We start from the raw sequence: 22,173 nt of genomic DNA, 5'->3' as shown, positions 1-22,173 counted from the left end.
GGTTATTTGAGATCTGTCCTGTTCTCCCAGGTCCTTGACTCAGAGTGGAGACAGGCTCTAAATGCTGTCTCCAAATAGTCTTCAAACACAGTCTGGATCTCATCCCTGCATCTCATCCCTGCTGACAGTTTTCACCAGCATGACTATCACTGAAAGCCACTGGATGTGTTAATGGCATGGAAAATCAGGCTGCTTTCTCATCCCTTGTGCCTTGGGTGAGACTGCCCACCTCAATTCTCATCAGAGGCAGGAGATGGGGGAACATGAGGGCCAACTCCTGCAGACCAGAGCTGAAAATGCTGGATGTTGTTCCTTCCCAGAGACCTAATCTTTACAGCCATCTACACATCTCTTCCCTCTTCCTGTTCTCTTCCTGGGCATGCTACAGCTGAGCACAGGCTCCCGTGGCCAGAAAAGCAGGTCATTAAGAGCCCTCTCTAATTGCCAGTGTATTTCTTTACCTTTACAGCCAGTGATAAATTGATTCTCACTTGATCATCTCAGTATGCCCCATAGGCTCAGTCTGGCTCCCACCTGCTGCCAGCAGTAGGGTGGCTGTGTTTGAAACAAAGGACAATCACCCACGCCAAAGTGCTCAGAAATCACCTATGAAATACATAAAAATGAACATGTTTGAAATGTGAATAACATCTTTTAGCTTCCTTTGCTTGGCTTTCAGAACATGGTTACCTCAAGCTTTTAAGGTCCCTGGAATCATGAAAGCAAATATTTATTATTCATGTTTGTTTTGCTTTTAATGAAAATTGGGATTGTCATTCAATCTTATGATTCCAGCACACGTGGCTTCAGGACAGACACCAGCTAACATGGGGCTTGCCAGGAAATAGTGACAGCTGGCAACAGCATCAAACACTTGTTTGGGCTTTTTTTCTCCATGCACATATGCTTTGTGCTCAGACCAACAGGGAAGTTAGCCCCTTGATTTAAAATAAATCCTCACAGAAGAAAGAAATCCATCTGTCTGGGAAAAGTTAGAAAATATTTTTGCATTTATTTTTCTTTTTTTTTCCTTTTTTTTTAATGAATACAAACTCTTGTGAAGAAATATTCTTCTGTTTCCATTGGAAGGCAGAAACCAGCAAAAATTAATGTACAATATCGAGGAATACTTGGTGCACATGGACCAAAAAGGATTCCCCACAAAATATGTCTACATACAGGAAAACAGGTTGCTGCTGTTGGGAAAGACAGCCTGGTTATTACAGGGTTGAGGGGTTTTTTTTGCATTGAATCTCCCAATTATAAATAATCAATGTGATTTACAAAATAATTTACAGAAAATGATTGGATTCATCATTGCAATAAATTACCTGGTACGATGCCACCAGCATTGAGACCATACAACACCTCTGAAACACCCCAGCACGAGGTGTTTCATTCTTGCATTGGAAATCAAGGGACAGACTTGCAGCTCCTCTGGCTGAGCTGGCTCAGATTTATCCCCACCAGAGACCTCTTGGCAGCCGTGGGTCACCATCCCCATCCTCTCAAGAGCCCAGTAGTGAGTCAGGCCTGCAGGGGTGCAGGGCTCTGGGAGCTGCAGCCCTGCTGGCACCTGAAGCAGGAGGGCTCCTTTCCTGCTTTCAGCTGTAAACCAAAGGTCAGATCCACGGGTTTTGGCACAGGCAGGCACAAAGCAACAGGGACAGGGGCAGGAGGGAGCAGAGCAGGGCGGGCAGACCCAAGGCTGGGGCAGACCCAAGGGGCTTGGGTGAGACAGGGTTATTGCTTGACTTCTGTCGCTTTTCTCTGCAGGACTCAAAGAAATTGTATTTTTGAGGTTGGTGCTCTCAAACACTCTGAGGTCTGAAGGAGTCATAATGAATTATTATCATGTTATGAAGATCTATAAATTTGTTATCAGCCATTCACTCTAAGCTGAAGGAGTGGCACTGCACTGGAAAAGTAGATTGTGTGGCATATCTTAGCATTAAAGTTGGGTCTGAACTGACATCCTGGGTCCCAATGCTCCCAGCACTCAGAAAGGCCAAGATCTTGGTCCAATCTCTGAGGCTCAAGCTCTCCTTACCCCATAGGTCTCTCCCCTTCCTACATCCTTCCCCCACTTCACTCCAAATAGGCATCCAGTGGTCTTCTTCTGACTGCTGAGAAGCAGGAGTTGGGCCTGAGATATTTTGGGCAGTGCTGCCAGCCTGTAAAGGGGTGACCCCATCCCATTAGCTGAAATCTCTGGGATCCCTCAAATGGTCCCTCAAATTCCCAGGAGGCAGTGAGTGGTGCAAGGGAAGGGCTTGGCAGTGGTTGCCTCTCTGAGCATTGTGAGAAGGCAGGGATGGCACAGAAATATCAAAACCCCTCAAGAGGCAGAGGGATCCAAATAGTGCAGTATCTTGGTGGGCCAGACTTTGCCCCAGCATCAGCTGAACAGATTTGTTAGGCCTGGCTGGGGGGCTTAGTGTGCTCAGGGGTGACACCACACAATGACCTGAGCCTAGCCCAGGCTGCGGAGCAGTTGTGGCAGTGCTGCCTGGGCAAACCCCACGTTCTTCACCTGCTGTGATGCTCCTGGGGAAGCTTCCACCTCCACCAAGTCTGGCTGGACTGGGGGCTGGCAGGGGGGCTGGCAGGGCTGTGGGAGGGAAGCCCTCCACTCCCAGGGCACAGGGAATTGCTTGTTCACAGGGTCTGCTGTGTGCTGAGCCAATGCTAAGGTGGCAGTGGGGCAACAGCCTGTCCCCAGACGGTCACTGCCACCTCCCCACAGAGGGAGGCAGGAATCTGGCCCTCCTTACAAGGACTGAGGGTTTCAGCAAGGCTTCAGCCTTAGTTCTGGGTCTCTGGGGCTGCCCATGACACGTGCTGTCCGTAGCTGCAGGAAGACAGCTCCTGGTGGTGGTCAGTCCAATAAGCAAGTCCGTGTGTTCGTGCCCAGGGACCTCTGGATGGCTTCTCTTTTCACAGTGGCAGAGTCAGGTCGGGCTTTTCTCCCACACAGTGTTCTCAAGGAGGCTGGCTGGTGTGGGGGCTGCTAGATGACCTCCTGTTTTGTGATGGCAGGCTGTGGGATGGACGTGGGCTGCTTGGCCACGGTTGCAATGGCTCCAGGCAGCAGTTTGTACTGCTCTGATCCTGAGCCCGCGGGTGGAGAAGGCTGTGGAGTTTCTGGAGTAGCTAAAGAGAGAGAAAAAAAATTAAAAGAGGGCCCCACAAACCTGACAGCACTGGGATCTGTCCTCAGTCGTGCAGGGTTCAGATGTCAGCACAGCAGAGGCTCTTAAGGGCTTGTGTGTTTGCTGTAGGACAGCCCAGGCACGCAGGCATGGTTTGATGCCCCAGCAGAATTCCTATAACCAACATCAAATAAGGGGAGCTGCTGACATTTTGACCCGTACTAACCACATTTTTGGTCAGCGAAGGTCATATCAGCCCAAGACCCCATGTGGTGGCCTCACATGGTGGGCCAGATCCTCCTGTGTTTTTGCAGAGGACAAACTGAGGTGTGTCTGAACCACTCAAGGGAAGGGGAGCCTTTCCACTGATTTCACTAATCTCTGGATAGGATCATTCATCCTTTAAGGGCTATGTAAAAGTTGCAGTCTGCCAAGGAGTATCTTGCTGAATCAGTTAGTCTGACCTAATCTAATCTAACCCACCTCTCTGTTTGTCTTTACCTCCTTTCTGCATAGGAATTTCTCACACGCTCATTACCAGAGACTTTGTCTTGCTTGCAGATTTCCCTGAGAGGTAGAAACTACCTCCACAGGCACCCTGGAAAGCTCCTGGTTTCTCCCAGGAGCTCCCTGTCTCTGGATATACTCACACATCTGCCCGTTGTGCATCTGAGGAGGCATTGTGTTGGCCACAATGACGTTTGTTCCCAGGTTCTCCTGGATCAGGTGAGGGTGCAGGGGGTGGTGGGCGTGCGGCGCTTCACTTGATGAGCCTAAGAGCATGCATAAGACATTAATGGCCACAATGGCAGGAGACAGTTCAGACCCACTGCACCCAAATGTCCAAGCTTTGTGCATGATCTGCTTGTGCACAGGTGACTGGAGCACACCCTGCCCTTTTTCCTCCATGGATGCCTTGAACTAACTAACCCCTGCTGCCTGCATGTCCTCTTACACAGGGTTATATTCCTTAGTCACACCTCCACATGAAGAATAGCACAGTGGGAACTTTTCATTTTGTTTTGTCCCCTTGGATGCTCCCTCTAGAAAATCTAAGATGTTCTTTCAACCTGAACTTTTTGTTTTGATGAGTCCCTTCTGACAGAGGAGGATTGGTGAAATGTTTGCCAGGTAGGAGTCTGGGGGTGCACAGCAATGTTTGTCCATGTGCAGAGGGTTGGGGATGCCTCTCTGTAAACAGAGGCACAGCTAATGCATCTCTTTAGGTGAGAAGAAGTAGAGAACCCTTGGTTAGCCCTGTCAAGGACAGGGGAGATGATTTTGTGTGAGTCAAGGGTTGACCTGACCTGCAGACTGGCTGTCTCTAACTTCTCTAGATAGAGAGCAGTGACTAAGGAGGGTCACAAGGGGACAACAACCAGGGAAGGCTGAGAGGCCTCTTGTCGGACCCTCAAGCACTCACCTCCCAGCAGCATCTCCTGCAGCAGGTTGTCAATCTTAGCCATGCCAAAGAGCTTGACGAACTGGATCTGCTCTATCATCTGCCAGGTGATGCTCTGCAGCACGGGCAGCAGCAGCAGCAGCTCCCCGAAGCGGCCCCGTGAGTCGTACTGCCGGTCGTTGATGTAATCCTCCAGGCTCACCTGCACCTGGTACCGCATCCGCTTGATCTTGGATGGGTCGCTCAGCCCCTTGGCATCTGCAACAACACACACAGCAAACCCTGCAGGCTGCTGCCCTGGGAGCTGCCTGTCAGTGTGACAACATGGAATGTGGGCACAGCCTGAGGTGAGCTGCCTCTGATTGCCCGTCATCTGCTGTGATGTGTGGACCTGATATTTTCTGAGCCTGAGCTCTTGCCAAGGGAAACTTTTCAACAGTTTTCTTTTTCCCAAAACAACCTTGTGTAAACAATATTTCTTTCCCATAACAGCAGGTGTTGTTTATTATTTCTGTTACTTAGCCAATGAGAGAGGTCTCAGTCCCATGGACCAATAACATTCCTTTTAGCACAGCGTGTTATAAAAGGGCTGAATGAATTGTAAATAAAACCTTCTGATTTCTACTGCCTCTGACTGGAGTTAAACATCTTTATTTCATGTCCTACTGCAACAGTGATGGACTGTGGCCTTGAGAGATTTTAGCCTGCTAGCAGCTGCTAACTTTTTCCCCAAAGAAAAATTTCTCAAGAAAGCTTCTTCTCAAAACAATCTTGGCAGGCAACTATCCTTCCTCAAAACAGTCTTTCTCCAGGTGGTGTTTTGCTGTTTCTCTAGTTTAACCAGTGGGATTAGAGAGGTGTCATTCCTATACACCAACCATGTTAAATCTGTATGGGAACACCTTATAAAAGGTAGTAAGAATTAAAAAATAAAGCTTCTTTTTCTATTCTCTTTGCCTTCTGAAATATTTGGAGTCTTTCGTGTCGTACAGCAACAATGGACAACTTTTCTCTTCTTGAACTGACTTCCCCCCTCCCTCTCTAAGAACAGTTTGGCCCAGATAGGAGACCAGGCAGCATTTCCACCACTCAAGACCAGTGTTAGGCAGCATAATCCAGAACTAGGCCCCTCTGATGGTAACCCTCACCAAGCTGGGGCATACCTGGGTCAAAGAAGATGATGGCTTTCAGGCAGGCATATTCATTGTCATCTATCTGCAGCTCCTGGAAGGGCAGGACCAGCTCGTCCAGGATGCGGATGGCCACACGGTTCACCTCCACCAGCTCGGGGCAGTTCCGTGGGATGATGTGATCATTTCCTTCAGACAAGCAGCACAGAGACCATCACCCTTTCATTGCTCAACACTTATCTGGGGTGACAAGGAGTTCAAAATGCAGGTAACTAATGCTGAGATAATTCTGGGGGTGGAGGAATTAGGAAGTTCCTCCCTCAGCCTCTACCCTGTCTCAGAACACCAGAAAATTTGACCTGTTTTACCAGAGCAGTTTCTCTTTACACAGGAGCCACTCAAGTGAGATAAAGCTGACCAAGGAGTGAGAGCTTTTTTCTCAATCCCACCACAGGCTGCTTACACACACCTGGAGTGCACCATGAATGTTCACACAGCCCCCAACTTTGCCACACGTTATGGCCTTGATGTCAATGTCAGCCAGGCCTAGCTGCACCCAAAAGTTGTGCTGGGCTTCCTAAAATACAGAACAGTTCAAGCCACCACCCTTCAGTCCACAAACACTGAGCCACCCTCTCCTTCACCCCAGCAGGGGAGTGTCACAGAAGCAGATGGGCTGGGAGCAGAAGTGCAATTTTTACCTAGCAGCAAGACATCCTTGAACACCATGGACCTCTTGGCAGCTCCCAGTAACAGATGCTCCCCTGCGTGTGCACGTAGCAGTGCTACCTGCAAGGGCAGGGAAAAGTTATTTGAGTGATGCACAGACTGAGACAAAGCTGTGATTTCATGTTAGCAAGAGGGAAAGCTCAGCATTCCTGTACTGCACTCAAGGATGGGGAGTGAGGGCCCCTCTTCACTTAAAGGCAGAGAAACAGACAAAAAAATGGTCTGTGCTAAACCAGTTATAAATCCAGCAGAACCAGCAGATAGTAGACAGTACCTGAAATATCCCATATTCAGGACACCTGTCATGAGCAGGACCATGCTAGACTGTCCCAGGACCTCCCACCAGTGTGGGCTGTTGGCAGACAACTGCTGCAAGTGCAGAACCAGGGACCACACTCCATCCTGGGAACTGGGGAGAAGTGCAGTCCCCTGCTGCTGGACAGTTGCTGTCCCTCTGGGCTGTGAAATCTGTGACCACTAGGGTCACCCCCTGGCCATTCATCCCCTCCACAGCCACAGCAACTGGGGACAGGGAAGCCAAAGGGATGTTTTTCTCTCCTCATGTTAATGATTGAAGTGTTTCACTTTACACCCTCCAGTGGCTCCTGAGAATGTTCTGAATCTTTTGCCCTCCTTCAGTTAAAAATTTCAGGGATTTAGGCAGAAAGAGAAGTTAACAATTGGACATCCTGACACAGAGGCTTCTTAATATCCAGCCAGGAGCTTCTGCTGGAGAAAACAATCATTAAACATTAATAGAGAAGTGCTGAAAAGTATGTACTGATGGGAATGGTCCTCTTTTCCAGTGTCTTATCCTCAGCATCTGTCAAAGCCAGAAGAAGTCTTACCCTACCAGAAATGCCAGGAGAATGTATTATCCATAGAAGAGAGCTCTGGTTAGGGAAGATGCTGATGTCTAGGAGATGGGGTTTGTTTTTTTGTTTTTTGGGGTTTTTTTCCCCAGATGGTAAAAAAGGTTATGCAAAATAAACAGAGTAGAGATCCTTGCAAAAAGACTGCACACACATGATAATGGAGAATCTTATCTACATGCCAAAATCTACCCTTTCTGTCTTGCTGTCCAGACATGGGTGGATATGTTAGCTGAGCTGCTTGGAATTACCAGAACTGCACAAAATTGAGCTTTCCTACCTGACAAAACTTTGACAAGGAAAAAACTGCCAGTGCCAGGGGGGAGTGAAGCTCTCACCTAGAAATTTCCTGCCTATTGCGAATTCAAGAAGGTTCAGTTTGTAACCACCTTTTTTGTGTCCATAAAATTTCCTTGTTTGAGCAGGGTTAAAGAGAATTACTTCAAGAAGGCCAAACCATCTCAATTGATATTTGTTCTTGCAGTGATGAACCCGAGATACATTGTTCCATTGTGAACTAGGATAAATATACAGTTGTGGCACAACAAAGGAGAACTTGAACTTTGAGATGAAATGGCTTTGCCCCACCAAATATTTTGCTGTAGAAGGAGAATGAGGGGTTGAACACAATCTTTTCTAAAAAGAAAAGATCTATTTTGTGCTTGTGGGGCAGCCTTTCCCTTGTGGGAAGTCAGGGTTCAAACTGTGCCATCTTTAGGTTTTGTTTTCTCCTTTGAGGAATTTTGCAGCCCCACAGCTGTAAAATGAGCTCGTGTGGAAGTTGCTGTAGTTTGCAGAGTTCCTGGGCAGGTTTAGGGCCTCTGTTCCAAAAGGCACAAGGATGTGATGGGTTGTGCAGAGCTGCCCCAGGTCTGTGCTGGGCTGCAGCCTGTTTGCCCTGTAAATGGCATTTGCCATTGGAGCCCAGTTTGGTTTCCATAAATTATGAATTGTATTTTCCTTAGCAATATAACAGATCTCTTATAATTTTAAACAATTTAGCACACAATAGAAAAGAAGGAAACATGCTCCCATTTTAAGAGAACTGAATTCCCCAGAGCTCTGGGTGCTGCTGGGGGGTTACTAAAGTGCTCAGATTTAGGATTTAGGGGGGTTTGATCAGCTGGATACTCTCAACTGGATCCTTTTTCTTCGTTATATAATAATTACCTCTAGGTCAGTAGGGCTGGAGTCTGGTCCTAGCTGAAGAGAACACATGCTGGTTTTGTGACAGTACACTGGACAGACAGGAAATCCCTTCCTACCTGTGACAGGACCTGTGCTGGCCCTGCCAGATGTGCTATCCCAGCCACATGTGCTGTTCAGGGCTGGGCACACATCGTGTCCTTCAACACCTGTTGTAGACCTCTGAAATTTAGGCTTCCATAGGAGGCCTCTCCTTGTACCTCTCTGAGGCTGCCTGAGATCCTGCAATGCAGTTCTACACCAAACCCACTGTGCTCATCTTCATTAGGGAACCCACAAAAGTCATATTTGTAATTTCTGTTAAATGCAGATATATTCTTGCTTTTTAATCCTGGAAAAAGATTTTCTACTGCCTTGGGGGAAAACTAGTGTTCAGCTTCAAAATTCCACGCTGGGAGCATGGACACAAACATACCCCTAGGCAGGAAGCAGCAAGAGACAGGCAAATTTTAAGTTTTGGGCAGACCTTAGGCCAGAAATCTCTCCTGCTAATTCTGATTACCCCGAGCATTTGTATAGCACTTCAGGTTTTCAAAGTGCTGTGCAAACCATAATTAATAAATGACTGGCTGACCCCAAAATGCTCTTCTGGTAACGACCTCATTCAAGCTCAGTGTTATCTGGCTGCGCTCATGGGCTGATTAGCAGCACATGCAAGTGGCCCGTGCTAGCATTGTATGGATGCCTGGCCCGTGCTGGCATTGTATGGATGCTGCTCCCAATCAGCTGCAGCAGCCAGGATAACAGAGTGCACAATGAGCATTTTCTTTGAAGGTCTCAGCTGGCTTTGGCTCCTGCTGCCTTTACCAGGGCAGGGTGAGGTGGGGTGGATGGGGGGACTTGCCTGGTCATCCAGGGGCAGCTCACAGAAAGGGGGGATGTACTTGGCCCACTCCACCAGCACCAGCAGCTGCTGCTTCATGGACTCACACACGTCAGAAATATTGGCAATCTTCTTCCCTCGGATGTCCCCATTGAGCACAGGAACTGGGGATGATATCTGGAAGGGGGGAAGAGATCCTTCAGCTTTCAGTGCCACAGAGGAACCACAGAAAGTCCCCAGCCCATGGGTTGTGTTGATACAGACTCCAGAAATTACAATTACATTTTTCTGTTGCACACACCCAGCTCCCAGAATAGGTGACCCAACAAGACTCATTGAAACTGAGATGAGCTTGGGGATCTGTGAACATGAAACGCTGCAGAGTAGAGGCTGTGGATCATCTTGATAAACTGTAATGCCTTGAATAGACTGGAAAGCACAGAAGAAACATTCCTAAAGCCAGGCTCTTCCTCCCACTGAACACATATGCTCAGTCAAGATCCAGGAGGGAACAGAGGGGCTTGTGTGGCAGTCAGCCTCACCAGCAGAAAGGACACATCCACCCAGTGCTGCTGCAGTGCCACCAAAGCGCAGAGCACTGCTCCCCTTCCACCCTGCCTGAGGCAGTGCTTGGCCAGAGCTGCCCTGTCTGCTTTCCACAGGAGGCAGGCAGGCTCTGCTCCTCTCCTGAGTCATCATGAGCACACCAGGCCACAGCTCTCTAGGGCTGACATTGCCCTCTGTGAGCACCAGGTCAATAATATTTGACATCACCCACTTTGAATAGCTTAAGAGACTTTAAAGATAACAGTCTCCCACCTCCCATTGTCTTTTAGGTCCTTTTGGCAAAACTGGGCAAGTGCAGACATGCCCACAACACAGGTCACATTTGTTACATGGCAAGTGATTTGTGATTGCCATTTCATTTGCAAAGGACAAACCTGACAACTCTGCAAGTACTGTCACACAGAGCTGGACAGAACATCTCACCCAAACCAGGCACCCAACCTCCTGCCTGGTTCTCATGCATAGCTGCTCACCCAGGTCATCTAAAAATTTGCCCTTAGTCACTACTTTATCCTCATGCTTCTGTAAGCAATTAACTCAACCCCATCACTGCCCTCTGCCTGCCCTCTGTGCTCTTGTACAACATCAGCTCTTCCTGTCCTATTCCTGCCAGCATTTTCAGCTCGGACCCTGCCAGCCTCCCCAAGGAAATGCAATTCAAATGCCACCTGCATTTTTTTTTTTTCAGGTTGCATTACCTGGAGGCTTTCCAGCTCACCAGCTATTATTGAATAAATAAGATTGTAAAAATCTCACCATGTATTACCCTAATCAGAGGGCCCGGAAGGCTTAGCAAATAAATAAAGACCTCTGAGTGAGTGACCCTAGATCTTGGAGAAAGCAGCTCCTCAGCAGTATCTTGTTCTAATTAGCCAGGCACATAAAAGTTACCAATTACCGTGCTGGAGCCTGCCTTGTTTAATGAGTCTCTCTGTGCTCTGTGGGAGAGCAGGAGCTCCCCTGGATTTGTGGATGGTTGTAGTTTTTATCAGCAGACACTGCTTACATGTGATGGCACTGCAGAACTCTGAGCCCCAGAAATGTCCTTTCCTTGTAGATTTGGTGACTTGAGACCCCATTATCCTACACCTCTGGGAGCAGCACTAATCTTATTTTTTTAGGGTATATAGATATATTAGGGCCTATATGCGGGATGAGATTGGATGTGCTTTTTGTGTACAAAATTGGCCCTTGGCCCTTCTGGCATATCCCCTCCTTGGGGAAGTGGACCTTACAGCCTGAGCCTAATGTGGAGCCCAGAGCACAGCACGTCCTGTCCTGGAGCATCTCCCAGGGCAGCCTTCAGGGTCGTGTGACCCTTGAAGCAGCAGGGACTGCCAACTCAACCCCTTGCTCATCTTCCCCAGGACACAGAGTGCTCTTCTCCCCAGCTCTCATGGCGAGTGGCAGCTCTTGCTTCCAGCTCCATCCTCTTCACTTGTTCTCACAGACAAACCCTCCCTGCAGGCTGTGTGTGCCCATCCTGTTCTATGTCCTCCCAGAGAGTGCTGAGCTGTGCTCTGCACACCATTTGCAGTATCCAGTCTCTTAAATCAGAGCCATCTTTTCAATGGGAACACTCTAGGAAACGAATCTTGGCAGTGTGCAAATGGAAACAGGGAATTTCAAGCAAGCACTGGAAAAGGTATCTGCATAAGACAAGCAGGAAACTGATTCCTCATGAAACTGTGCAGGAATCCAAAGCTCCTAACAGCTCATGGGGAAGGGAGGCTGCTCATGCAAGGCCAGCCCCTCAGGGTTTGGGCAGTCACAGCTCTTTGGATTGCAAGGATTCTACCCTATTTTCTTCCATCAGGCTCTCCAGCCTTCCTGTGTCCCGTTAAAGCAGAACAAATCATCGCATATTGTTACAGCTGAGTTCTGGACTAAGGAGATTTAAAGGGATGGTTTCAGGTAACAAATTATTTTTGAAAAATTAGTGTAGAGTTGGCAGATAAGCCACTTAGAAAAGAGGTGATAATTTGAAGATTCAACTATGAAATACTCGGCTGGCTCTACAAGCCAGGGAGTGCCTGATGCATTTGTATTTGCTAAAGAAGAAAGAAAAGGTACCTGCTGTGCCAGGGCTTCTGCGTGCAGGAGGGCATTGATGGAGGGCAGGCTGCTGTCCTCATAACTTGATCTGCGGGTGCTGATTCGGTCCCGTTCATTTTGAACAGCTGCAAGAGAGGATTTTGGCTGAGCTGCAGGTCGCTCATGGCAGTGCACACTGAAAATTAGCACAGACTTTTGGCGTTCCCCTTCCTTAGCTGCAGTTTCCCAGGTTCCCTGCCAGGCAGGGCGGAGGTGCAGCTGTGTCTGGTTTGTGATGGGATGCCAGCAAGAGCTGACTGCATCTGGTGGATCTGATTTCTTATTTGCTTTACTAGACTTTCCAGGGATGGGGTTGATTCAGAACCCAAACACCTGTAGTGTTCAGTAGGGAAAATTTCCTGGCAAAGGATCTGAGTTTTTTTGATTTCACGATATGGGGTTTGAAATGGTGGCCATGCTCATGTATGCAGCCCAAAGCTGATGTGTGAAATGGAGGAGTATCTGCAAGGTTTCCTTGCGCACATGACTCCTGTGAGCTCCATTCAGAAAGCTGTTGCACTGGGTAGGTGTAGTTGGAAAATTTCTGTCTCAACTACAATAAGGAAGGAAGCACAGAGCTGCCCCTGCTTATCTCTCCAGAGCAAAAGAGCTGTCTCAAACCTTATTGTAAAAGCATCCCAGGACAGGTTTGACCTCAGTGTGCCTCCCTGTTTGGTCTAGTCTTGAGAGCCTTGAGGGCTTTGGAGGGGAGGATTTGCCTGCTCTGTCAGTCACGAGGCCTGGGCTGGCCAAAGCCATCTGCTCAAATAAGCTATTGATCCATGGCAGGGGACACAGCACAGTGCCTGCCTTGGGCTGGTGGCTCTCTGGATTGATACGTTCTCGATGTATAAATCCGCCTGATAAAAAGCAATAACGAGGCTGGGCCAGGAGAAAAGCCCTGCAGTCAGCGGCTGTAAATAGGAGCTCTCAAGGTTATGCTGCTTGTTATCAGTAGCAGGCCCCCGAGTTCAGTCACGCCATGATGTTTTCCAAATGTTTGCTCAGTATTAGCTGGTCATGCACCTAATGTAACTTCTATTGAATATTAACAGACAACAGCACAGCTCTGGGCAGGGGATGAGCTGCATGGAGAGGAGGATTCCTATGTTCTTCAGGAAAAGTCAAGAAAAGTCGCTTGTGATACATCATCCCCTTTTACATGGAATAAATGTTCCTGCTCAGAGGTCTTCCTGCAGCCACTAATGAACCACTGGTACTTCCCTGTTGTCTTCAAGGACCCTTTAACTCCAAAGTTTCTCCTTGAGGCGGTATGAACTGGGAGGAGCATGGGTTTTAATTTCCCTGCATGGAATAATAGGGCCAAATGCCTCCTAGTTGTCCCTTTGCAGACATGAGTGGGGTGAACTCTGTGGGATGCCTCTGCTCCTGGCAGTTTGTCCCTCCACTAACAGGACCACCATCAAGGCCACCAGGTTCTCCTGCCACTTCTAGAAACGGGGCTAAACACAGGGAGAATCCTGCCATGGACCTGTGAGGGCTGCAGAGACAGGGAGGTAAGGGAGCTGAGGGGTGAGCATGGGCCATGTAGGGATATCTCTACTCTTTTCATATATTTAAATAGCAAAAATGCTCCCGTTTACTCTGGATCCTTTCAGCTGTGGCTGAAGGATCACTAAACTAAACTCACTCCTCTCTGCAGAGGGTCAGCAAGAATTGATATATCTATCAGGGAAAAAAGGTACAAAATGGCTATGTGACTTTTGCTGGACTCACCCATTCAGTTGTGGATTTTGTGGTTGCTCTGGGACAACAGCACTTGGAGCAGGTTTACCAAAGTCTTCCCAGATTTCCAGGCCTTTTTGAAGTTTCTGCTCCTCAGTGATGTGGAGAAGTATTCCCAAACCCCTCCAGTGGACTGGCTGTGTGGGAGCCTGGGTGATGTGTGTGTCAGTGTGAGCAAGAGTGAGCTGGGTGTGATTTGTGTGCAGTTCTGAGACACAGGCATGGACTGTCCCTAAATCCCCCCATGGTGGGGGTCAGGCTCTGTGCCCAGGAGAGCACTGTGGAGGGAAGGCAGGGCTAAGGTGGCTGGGCAAATGTGCACCTGGCAGGGACCAGGACTGCAAGGGCTTCCTCAAACATACACAACATGAAGGACTGCTGCTGGGGGAAAGCCAGAGTCACCCACCTTCCTTCTTCATTCCTGCTCGGAAGCACTTCTTAAGCCTGCAGTACCGGCACTGGTTTCTTTTGTCTTTGTCTACCACACACTGCCTGTTAAACCTGGGAAGGAAGAAACAAAGAAAGAAAGGTGTGAGGAGCAGCAAAACTGAGGCTGAAGGCAGGACAAGACGGAGCCCCAAGCTCGAAGACATGCTCAGAGTAGGTTCCCAGAGGGTCACCCTGAGAAAGGAGCCCTAGTCTGTGATTTTTCCACTCTTGCTTTAGCTTGTGGTTTCTTTTTTGCACTGAACATCTCAGCTCTCCCCTCTGCCTCTGGATGTTCAATAAGGACAGACTAGAACTGAGTCACAAGCAGGAGCTCAAGCTGCTGGTCTTATTCTGTAGCCATTAGGGATAGAATATCTACAGTGAACTAACAAACTCCAGGGAAGTTAAAAGTGTGGTCTAGGAGAGTCACAACCAGCTTGGAAGCTGCTGTTATAAGTTAGAGCCAGGTAGAATGGAAGGCAGAATGCATTTATTCTGAATTTTAGAAAGAGGTGGAAGGTTGTAGTAGCCCATTTGTGAGGTTAAGAAGGCAGTTTAAGTCCCTGCATCTCTCCAGGGCTGTGTCTGGGATTCTCAGATGTTGTTTCTGACCTCTGGACAGCATTGCTGGTGTGCAAACTGCTCTGCTGCCACTTGCACTTCAGAGAGGACTTGGGAAGCAACCAGCTCCTTCCCTCCAGACTTGTGTCATCAAATCCTCTGCATATGGTAGGGAAAACACTGATCTCCCGTGTGTGTGACTCACGAGCCTGGTGGCCACTTGCAGCATGAATTTCACTTGCAAATTTGCTCTAATTTACAGCAGATTGATCCAGCTTGCAGAGTAAAGACAATGGAGTACAGAGCTGGAGATGGGCTCCCAGCCATGTGTCCCAGCTGAATTCTGTAGCATTTGAAAAGGCTTCCTTCTACTGTGCTTTTTCAAGTCCCCAAGCCATGATTTGCCCAAATCATCCCCATGGATGCCTGAAAGCAGCATTTAAAATATTCCTGTAGCGCATAGAAAAGCCTCAGCTTCCAAACAACTGGGCACCTTGGCTTTTCTCATGGAGTTGTGGGGAGGGGGCTCCCTGGGCAGCCACCTTAATTAACCCTGGGGTGCAAATGATGATGTGTTTCACAGGCACTCATAAACCTGGGCCTTCTGTCACTCAGGTTTTAGTCATGCTGCTCTTCAAGTGGCTGTCAGACCATCAGGAGTAACTGACTCAAAAAGCCCAAGGGATTTAGACACTGAACTGAGGATTGTTCAGTTTCCTCTGTGACTCTAGATATGAGCTGCTCAAAGCCAGCAGCAAGAAGGTCACAGCTGCTGATGACACAGGAGAGCCATGGGCTACCACCAATGGCATAGGATGCAGTGCATGAGTTTCAGGAGCAACACGAGTGCCTGATCCTCAGAAAAGTGCATGTTGTGCTGCTCCTCATGGTGCCCCTCGGGTGTTCTTGTATCATGGAACAGACAGTGACAGCATTGTAGCTGGATGGCAGGCACACACCCATCTCCTGATGGAGGGTTGGCCCAGGGAGTGAGGATGGCAGGCACACACCCATCTCCTGATGGAGGGTTGGCCCAGGGAGTGAGCAGGGTTTGTGCTGGCACTGAGTGTGAGGGGCTAAGGCCCTGAAATGGGGCTTCTCCCCTGGCACCTTGCAGCTTCCTGGCCACATCCACAGTTGGCCATACTCATTTGCAAGAGCATGTGCTTGGCCCCTAAAGTACAGGGCAAGACCTCCCAGGGTCTTTACCCAGTGATCAGTGGAGGGCAGTCCCAAAGCCAGGGCAGCCACTGACCCCTCCCAGCTGAGGACTTAGGTCAGGGACAGTGGAGGAGGATGCAGGGAGGATGAAGGGCTGTGTGGGCCTGATATTTCTGGGTCTGAGAGATTTTACCCTGCTAGCAGCTGCTAACTTTTTCCCCAAGGAACAATTTCTCAAGAAAGCTTCTTCTCAAAACAATCTTGGCAAAAAAACTATCTTTTCTCAAAACAATCTTTCTCCAGGTGATGTTTTGCTGCTTCTCTAGTTTAACCAATGGGATCAGAGAGGTGTCGTTCCTATTCACCAACCATGTTAAGTCTGTATTAGAACACCTTATAAGAGATAGTAAGAATTAGACAATAAAGCCTTTTTTCTATGCTCTTTGCCTTCTGAAATATTTGGAGACTCATCTTTCTTTTGTGTCCTACAGTGACAGGGCTGTGCTGTGCACTTTGAGGGCTTTGCTGTTGAGCTGTGAGGGGCTCTTCTGCCTGGGCCATGGCTCCCTGTGCCCTCTGTCCTTACCTGCAGGAGTACATGTGGTTCTTCCTGACGCTCCTCCTGAAGAAGCCCTTGCAGCCATCGCAGCTGGAAGCGCCGTAGTGTTTCCCCGTGGCGCGGTCCCCGCAGATGGCACACAGCGTGCTCACCCCGAGGCTGCTGGAGCTGGTGAGGTTGGCTGCTTCTGGTGGAGATGTGTCTGCTTGGGGAAGGACACAGCAGGAAGAAGACAGTGAGACAGCCAGCCAGAAGTTGCTAGCTCAGCTACCAGTCAGAGACTCTTTGGAGAAACCAGGCAGGTGCAGCCTGGCTGTGTGGCAGGGGACAGACGGTCAGGGAGGTGTGTAAGGAGAGAGTGTGTAAGCTCTCAGTGCTAAAGTAATGGCATTTTGGGTGCACTAAAACATCCTGTATTCCATGGTGAGACCCCTCTTTCCCAAAGGCCTGGCTGCAGCAATGCCTTCCAATAAAATGGAAGCTCATTTGCAGGAGTCACAGGGCAGAGCTAAAATTCCTTGGGGATTTGCAGACACTTTGGGCTGCACTAGTGTGGCCAGAGAAAAAGCTGATGCGGAGTTAAAGCTGAGGTATTACAGCTCAGTGTGAGCAGCTGATTTATTAGGGAGGTGTTTTTGTTACAGCACTGAAAGAGCCCAAGACAGCCCTGAGCAGATGAGGTGAAGAGTTCCCTTCTCCAGGCATGGAGCTCCAGCCTGCACAGCCCTTCTTTGGGAAAACAAGACTTTAGGTAAATAACAAACTCAAATGACTTCAGCTGGAAAACTCATGTGGGCAAAGGCTGCCCATGCAAGGAAGGACTGATTAAAGAAAAAAGGTGGCACTCTGCATGGAGAAGGCTGTAGGCTGGGTATCTTCCAGACTCTGGTAGGATCACAGTGGACATTGATTTGTCTTGACGTCCTTACAGACCAAGGGGGACTGGGACTTGCAGGGCTTTTTTTGGAGGATAGGGAATTGCAGCAGCCTTTGGAGGAAAGGACATCTGAAAGGCTAAAAACCATACAAGGGCTACACTAAACCCCTCCAGCAAGCCAAACAAACCTCAAGGCTGAAGGGATCAGCCCTTAATTCAGTTGATCTAATTGTCCCCTCCCATGTACATTTTTCTGTGTCAGCACAGGCACATCCCCCTCCCTCAGTGGAAATGCCAGTCACAGATCATACCCAGGATCTACAAAGCCATAGAAACCTGCTGGGATTTTTAATGCTTGAGTCTATTGGCCCCTGATTTCTGGGTTTTTGTAGGGACTCAGATAAGGTTCACCATGGAAGGGCCACAGTCGCTCCCACCTGGCACCCAGCAGAGGGGCTGGTCCCAGCTGTGGGTGCTGGGGGGGCCAAGGCAAATCTGGCTGGGGCAAGGCTGCATTTTTAGCTTCTGATCTGCAGAGAAATGGGTATTTCAGCAGGTGCTGCACATCCTGCTCATGCCACCCCTCAGCAGGAGTAACTGGCACAGAACCAGCAGTGAGCAAGCACAGGGGTTTTTGAGACTTCCCAACCTCTGGCATCATCTTTCATTTCCCTGACTGCTTTCTGTCTTTACAATTCCTTGTGTCCCTCCTGTATTTCTTTCTGAGTTTGCTGCCTCTCTGTGTCCCTGCCTGCCACACCCTGTCAGACAGCTGCAGCAATGGCAGTGCAAAGCTCCTGTCCCCACTCCCAAAGCCTTGAGCTTTCCCAAGGCTGTCCTGGCTGACTCTTGTCCCTGTGAGCAGCTTGCTTTTGAAAACATCCTTCCTCCATACATATCCCTAGGGCTCAGCTGGATGCAGGTCACTGAAGAAGGAAAGTCAAATTCCCAGTTTCAGCTAAACATAGGACTTAGATGTGAGAGGAAGAGCTGATCTGCCTGTAATCCCATTACTTGTATAATCTGTGACAGCCCAGATAAATCTCTTTTTAGCAATCTATCATGCTGTAATCAGATGGACATAGAACAGGAGAAACTGGCACTCTTATCAAAGAAATTGCAACATCTCAGTCTAATAGTCAACAACAATGAAATTATTGCCTAATGGATAATTTTCCAATTAAGTTTATTTTGCTAAATATGTGCCAAAAATGTGAGCTCTGGCTGCTGCAATCAAGTGGTTGGAGATAAAGTAAATAGAGGAAAGAAAAAACTTCGAGACCTCAAGCTGAGCCTTGTGTTAGGACAGGAGCTGCTCTAGGAGTCCCTGAGCCTGTCTGAACACAGGATACATTTTGCCTGTGAGAGGCAAACTTGGTTCCTGCTGAGCAGCTGCCCCAGGGCTGGAGCTGCAGAGCTGTGCAGGGCAGTGGCCGGGCTCTGAGGCAGTCGTTGGCCAGAAGAAGAGGCACGGGCTGTGCAGGTGGAGGTCCTGCAGGAGGTGTGTCCTCCAGGGCAGCTGCTGCAGTGCCAAAACAGCCCTGGAAGCAAGGGCTGTCCCTGGGCTGGAGCTGGGCCCAGCAGGTGAGGAGTTGGTGCTGCCTGCCCCAGCTGACTCATCCACCCCTGGAGTGTCACAGCACACTGGATCTTGTCACAGGAAATTATCCTGTCCCTGTGCACCATGGAGCCCTGGGTATGGGGTGGGCAAATCACAGGCCCTCGTGCAGAGGCTTCCTGGATGGGAGAGGGGCACGGAGAGGGAGCAGGGCCTGAGCTTGTCCCAGAGAGTCCAGATGGATATCAGCAAAGCCAAAGGGGGTCACTTTTGGCCCCAAAGCACCTGAATGGGTGGGACCAGCCCCCAGGAGTGGAGAAGGGGCTGGGACCCAGAGTGGTGGGGTTGGGGGTTATTGCACAGCAGAGCCACTTTGGCACCCCAGTGTTACATCCCTGAGGAGCAGAGCCATAGCCCAGGGAAGACCCACACGGGCTGTGATGGAAGAGTCCACCCAGCCAGCACAGCCCCTCTGGGACAGAGGTGTCCAGAAGCCCCGGTGACACAACACATGGGAGGAAAGGGCTCAGAGGGCCACTTTCTGTGCCTTCGTTTAGTCATTAACCTCAAATTTAGAGAGACTTTAGGGGGGACTTGGAGAGGAATCTCTTCTTATCTCTGAGTATTTAATCACCAAAACTCTTTGGTCCCCAAATGGGTGGGCCAGCATTGTGAATTCTGGAGGGTTAGGTGTGATGGCACCCTCCTGAAAGGATGGGAACATTTGTCTATCCTCTCAAGGTCCCCTTGTCCCTCTTACTGGGAGCTGAGCCAGGAAAGGGGATGCCTCCCCACACCCCAGCAATGCACTGGGGAAGGGCTGTGGCCTCACAGCAGCTGCAGCGGCAGTGCCTAAGTCACTTCTGAGAGTGATTTTCACCCTTTCCAAGGTGCTAAATGTCTTTCTGCTCCAGGGACTGGCTCTCAGCTCCGGAGACACGGGGTCACTTGTCTGTCTGGTGAACCATCAACAGCACTTCACGCAGAAACTTTTGCTTGGGGTCTGGGAGACCCCCACCGTGTTCAGCCCCAGCCCCATTCCCGGGGCGGAATGTCTGGAGGGGGCCTCTCATCCCACCAGCTCCTGGTGTGTCCCGGCTCCCAGGGGCTCTGGGCTGCACCATCCCACCTGTACCAAGCACAGCTCTGCTCTATTTTCCCCCGGGGAAACAGAAACCCCTGCCGGGAGCTCCCCATCTGACACCCCTTCCCTCCCCGGGAACATTTGTGCAGCCACCCCTGGACTTCTCCTCCTGCAGCCCCCGGTTCATCCCACCCAGGAGAGGGGAGAAGGCAGACTGACTTACCATTGCCCATAGCCAGCACCTGCATGTTCTCAAACTCCAGGGTGGTGTAAGCCGGGTCTAGCGCTGCGCTATAATCTGCCATCTCCATGTCTATGAGGGCTTTGGAAAGGCGCATTATCCTCGGCAAACACGGGCCAGATTGTACCGATTCCCTTGCCCCAGGCTATTGGCCCTGCTGCCTCCCTGTGCCTTCACTGCGTCCCCTACCTGTTGTCTTTTAATTCAGATATTTCTCTGAAAGGATTTGCTGAGCCTCAAGGCCTATACTCCCAGAGGGGTGGAGGCAGGAGGCAGGGGGTTAATCTTTAATCATCTCACCCATTGCCGAATACTGCTAAGCTGGTTTCTTTTTTTTTTTTTTTTTTTTTTTTTTTTTTTTTTTTTTTTTTTGGTGGAGCAGCAGTGATTCTTGTTGACTGTTTATTATTGAATCTCAAGGCGTTTCTGATCCTGACTCCTGGGTGCAGGCAGCACCATGGGAGTAGGCATTCACCAAGGGCTATTGACCTTGATGCTGAGGTGCTGCTCTTAATTCTACCTGGGGTGGAAAACTTGGGAAAAACCCTACCAAGAGAACAAGGTTCTTCTCCACTTCTGTCATTGCCTTCCTCTCCTCACCACTGGCTGCCTACACCCCCGTTTTTCCCTTATTTTACTCCCTCCATCCCTTCTCCTCCTTCTCCTTTTCTCTCCCTCACGGTCAGAGAAGGTCAGCTCCTGCATAGAAATTCACACGTTGCTATGTAAAGTAAAACGTATGACTCCTTTTACTTCCCTATAAACCAAGTTTTACAGGGGGCTGGATGCCCTATAAACAGACCCCATTCTGCAGCCATGCCCAAACAGCGAGTGGGGCTGAGGGGTGGCACAGACACCCTTGGAATCACCAGGGTGGCTCCTGTCCCACAGCTGAAATCACTCTGTGCCAGTCATCCCCCTAGCCTTGGGTTTTGGCTGATATGTCATAAAAGTTTCATGAGACTTGTTACAATAGAACAGCAGGAGTTTTCCTTCTGCTGTCTGACCCTGCTGGTGCTGGGCAGTTGGGGCCAGAGCTGCCTGTGCTCTCCTCCCCAGCTGCCCCATGGCACATCACTCCTCCACTTCAGACAGAACTGAGACTTTCCAGTGCAATTGTGAGACCATTGAGTGGGAATTTAATCGATCTCTGAATGACACCGGCTGCATGGCGCAAGAGAACCAGCAATTAATGATTTGGTATCAGTTCACTCTGCATTGAAAACAGCCCCGTGGTTTCGCAACCAGCAGCGACTGAGTCCACACGCTGCTGATCTGGGCTCCCAGTGCTTTGTGTTTGTTCTTCCCAGGCACCCCAATGCAGCCCCAACCCCACTGGCACCACAAGCTGCCCTGGCCGCAGTGCCATCACTGCCACAACATGAATCCAAGGTCTCTGGCTCCACACCAGTACATGCCTTTGGGCAGTTATGCTAGTGGTCATTTTCTATTCACATTTTAGGAGCACACAGAATTGTTCAAACACCTCTTTGCTCCCCAAAACCATGACCTACATGGCACTTTTAAACAACTCTTCTACCCTGAGGCTACAGGTCTGCAGGAATGAATCTGAGCACAGGGGAGAGCCCCTGCTTTCTCACTTGGGAATGGTGACAAATGAGCCTTTGCTGCAGGAGAAACAGTCATTCAGTCAGTGCTCCTAAGGGACAGGCCAGAGCTCATGTGCTGGTGGCTCTTCCTTTAGGCAGATACAGTCCTTGCCAAAAATTGGTTTTATGATGTGCAGACTGGGATGGAGATGCAAGAATAGAGCATAACCCCCTCCATAGCCTCATCCCAGGGACCTCCATCCCAATCCCAGCCAGGCCACGGTGATCCCTTTGATTAGATAAATGCTACAGACACCAGGTCAAATATGTGCAGGATTTGCCACAGCGTCTAGTAAAATATCGTAAAAACAGGGCCTGTTCTGCTCTGCTCAGCAAAACAAACCTTTTGCTTCAATAGCCTGCTGAGCAAGG

At 49.4% G+C, this 22,173-nt stretch overlaps 1 protein-coding gene across 2 annotated transcripts; it reads right to left on the bottom strand.

Moving 5' to 3' along the window:
• Window positions 1–981: 981 nt before the first annotated feature.
• HNF4A (hepatocyte nuclear factor 4 alpha) lies at window positions 982–20,717 on the bottom strand. Of its 2 annotated transcripts, none has more exons than XM_083873310.1 (10): window positions 20,174–20,717; window positions 16,459–16,636; window positions 14,128–14,222; window positions 11,955–12,061; window positions 9,332–9,491; window positions 6,386–6,469; window positions 5,718–5,873; window positions 4,576–4,812; window positions 3,803–3,925; window positions 982–3,153 (listed from the first exon to the last, which is right to left on the bottom strand). In XM_083873310.1, exons 1-10 carry the CDS (start codon window positions 20,286–20,288, stop codon window positions 3,011–3,013), a joined length of 1,398 nt encoding a protein of 465 aa, XP_083729436.1. In that variant the 5' UTR covers window positions 20,289–20,717; the 3' UTR covers window positions 982–3,010. The 2 variants fall into 2 exon arrangements, with proteins under 2 accessions (XP_083729436.1, XP_083729437.1); XM_083873311.1 differs by having other exon boundaries at window positions 16,459–16,633; window positions 20,174–20,712.
• Between the last annotated feature and the right edge of the window lie 1,456 nt (window positions 20,718–22,173).

The sequence above is a fragment of the Zosterops lateralis genome (assembly GCF_965231275.1).
Source record: "Zosterops lateralis genome assembly, chromosome: 16".
NCBI lineage: Eukaryota > Metazoa > Chordata > Aves > Passeriformes > Zosteropidae > Zosterops > Zosterops lateralis.
Note: the sequence above shows the minus strand (reverse complement) of the source record. Positions and strands in the feature narration are given on the sequence as shown.

Excerpts from the sequence above, each read along its gene's own strand:
- HNF4A (XM_083873310.1), bottom strand. The coding sequence starts at position 20,288 with ATGCGCCTTTCCAAAGCCCTCATAGACATGGAGATGGCAGATTATAGC. Across the intron at positions 16,637-20,173 it reads GGTGCTGGCTATGGGCAATG|CAGACACATCTCCACCAGAA; the intron begins GTAAGTCAGTCT and ends TCCTTCCCCAAG. Across the intron at positions 3,154-3,802 it reads GATGCACAACGGGCAGATGT|CTACTCCAGAAACTCCACAG; the intron begins GTGAGTATATCC and ends CTCTCTCTTTAG.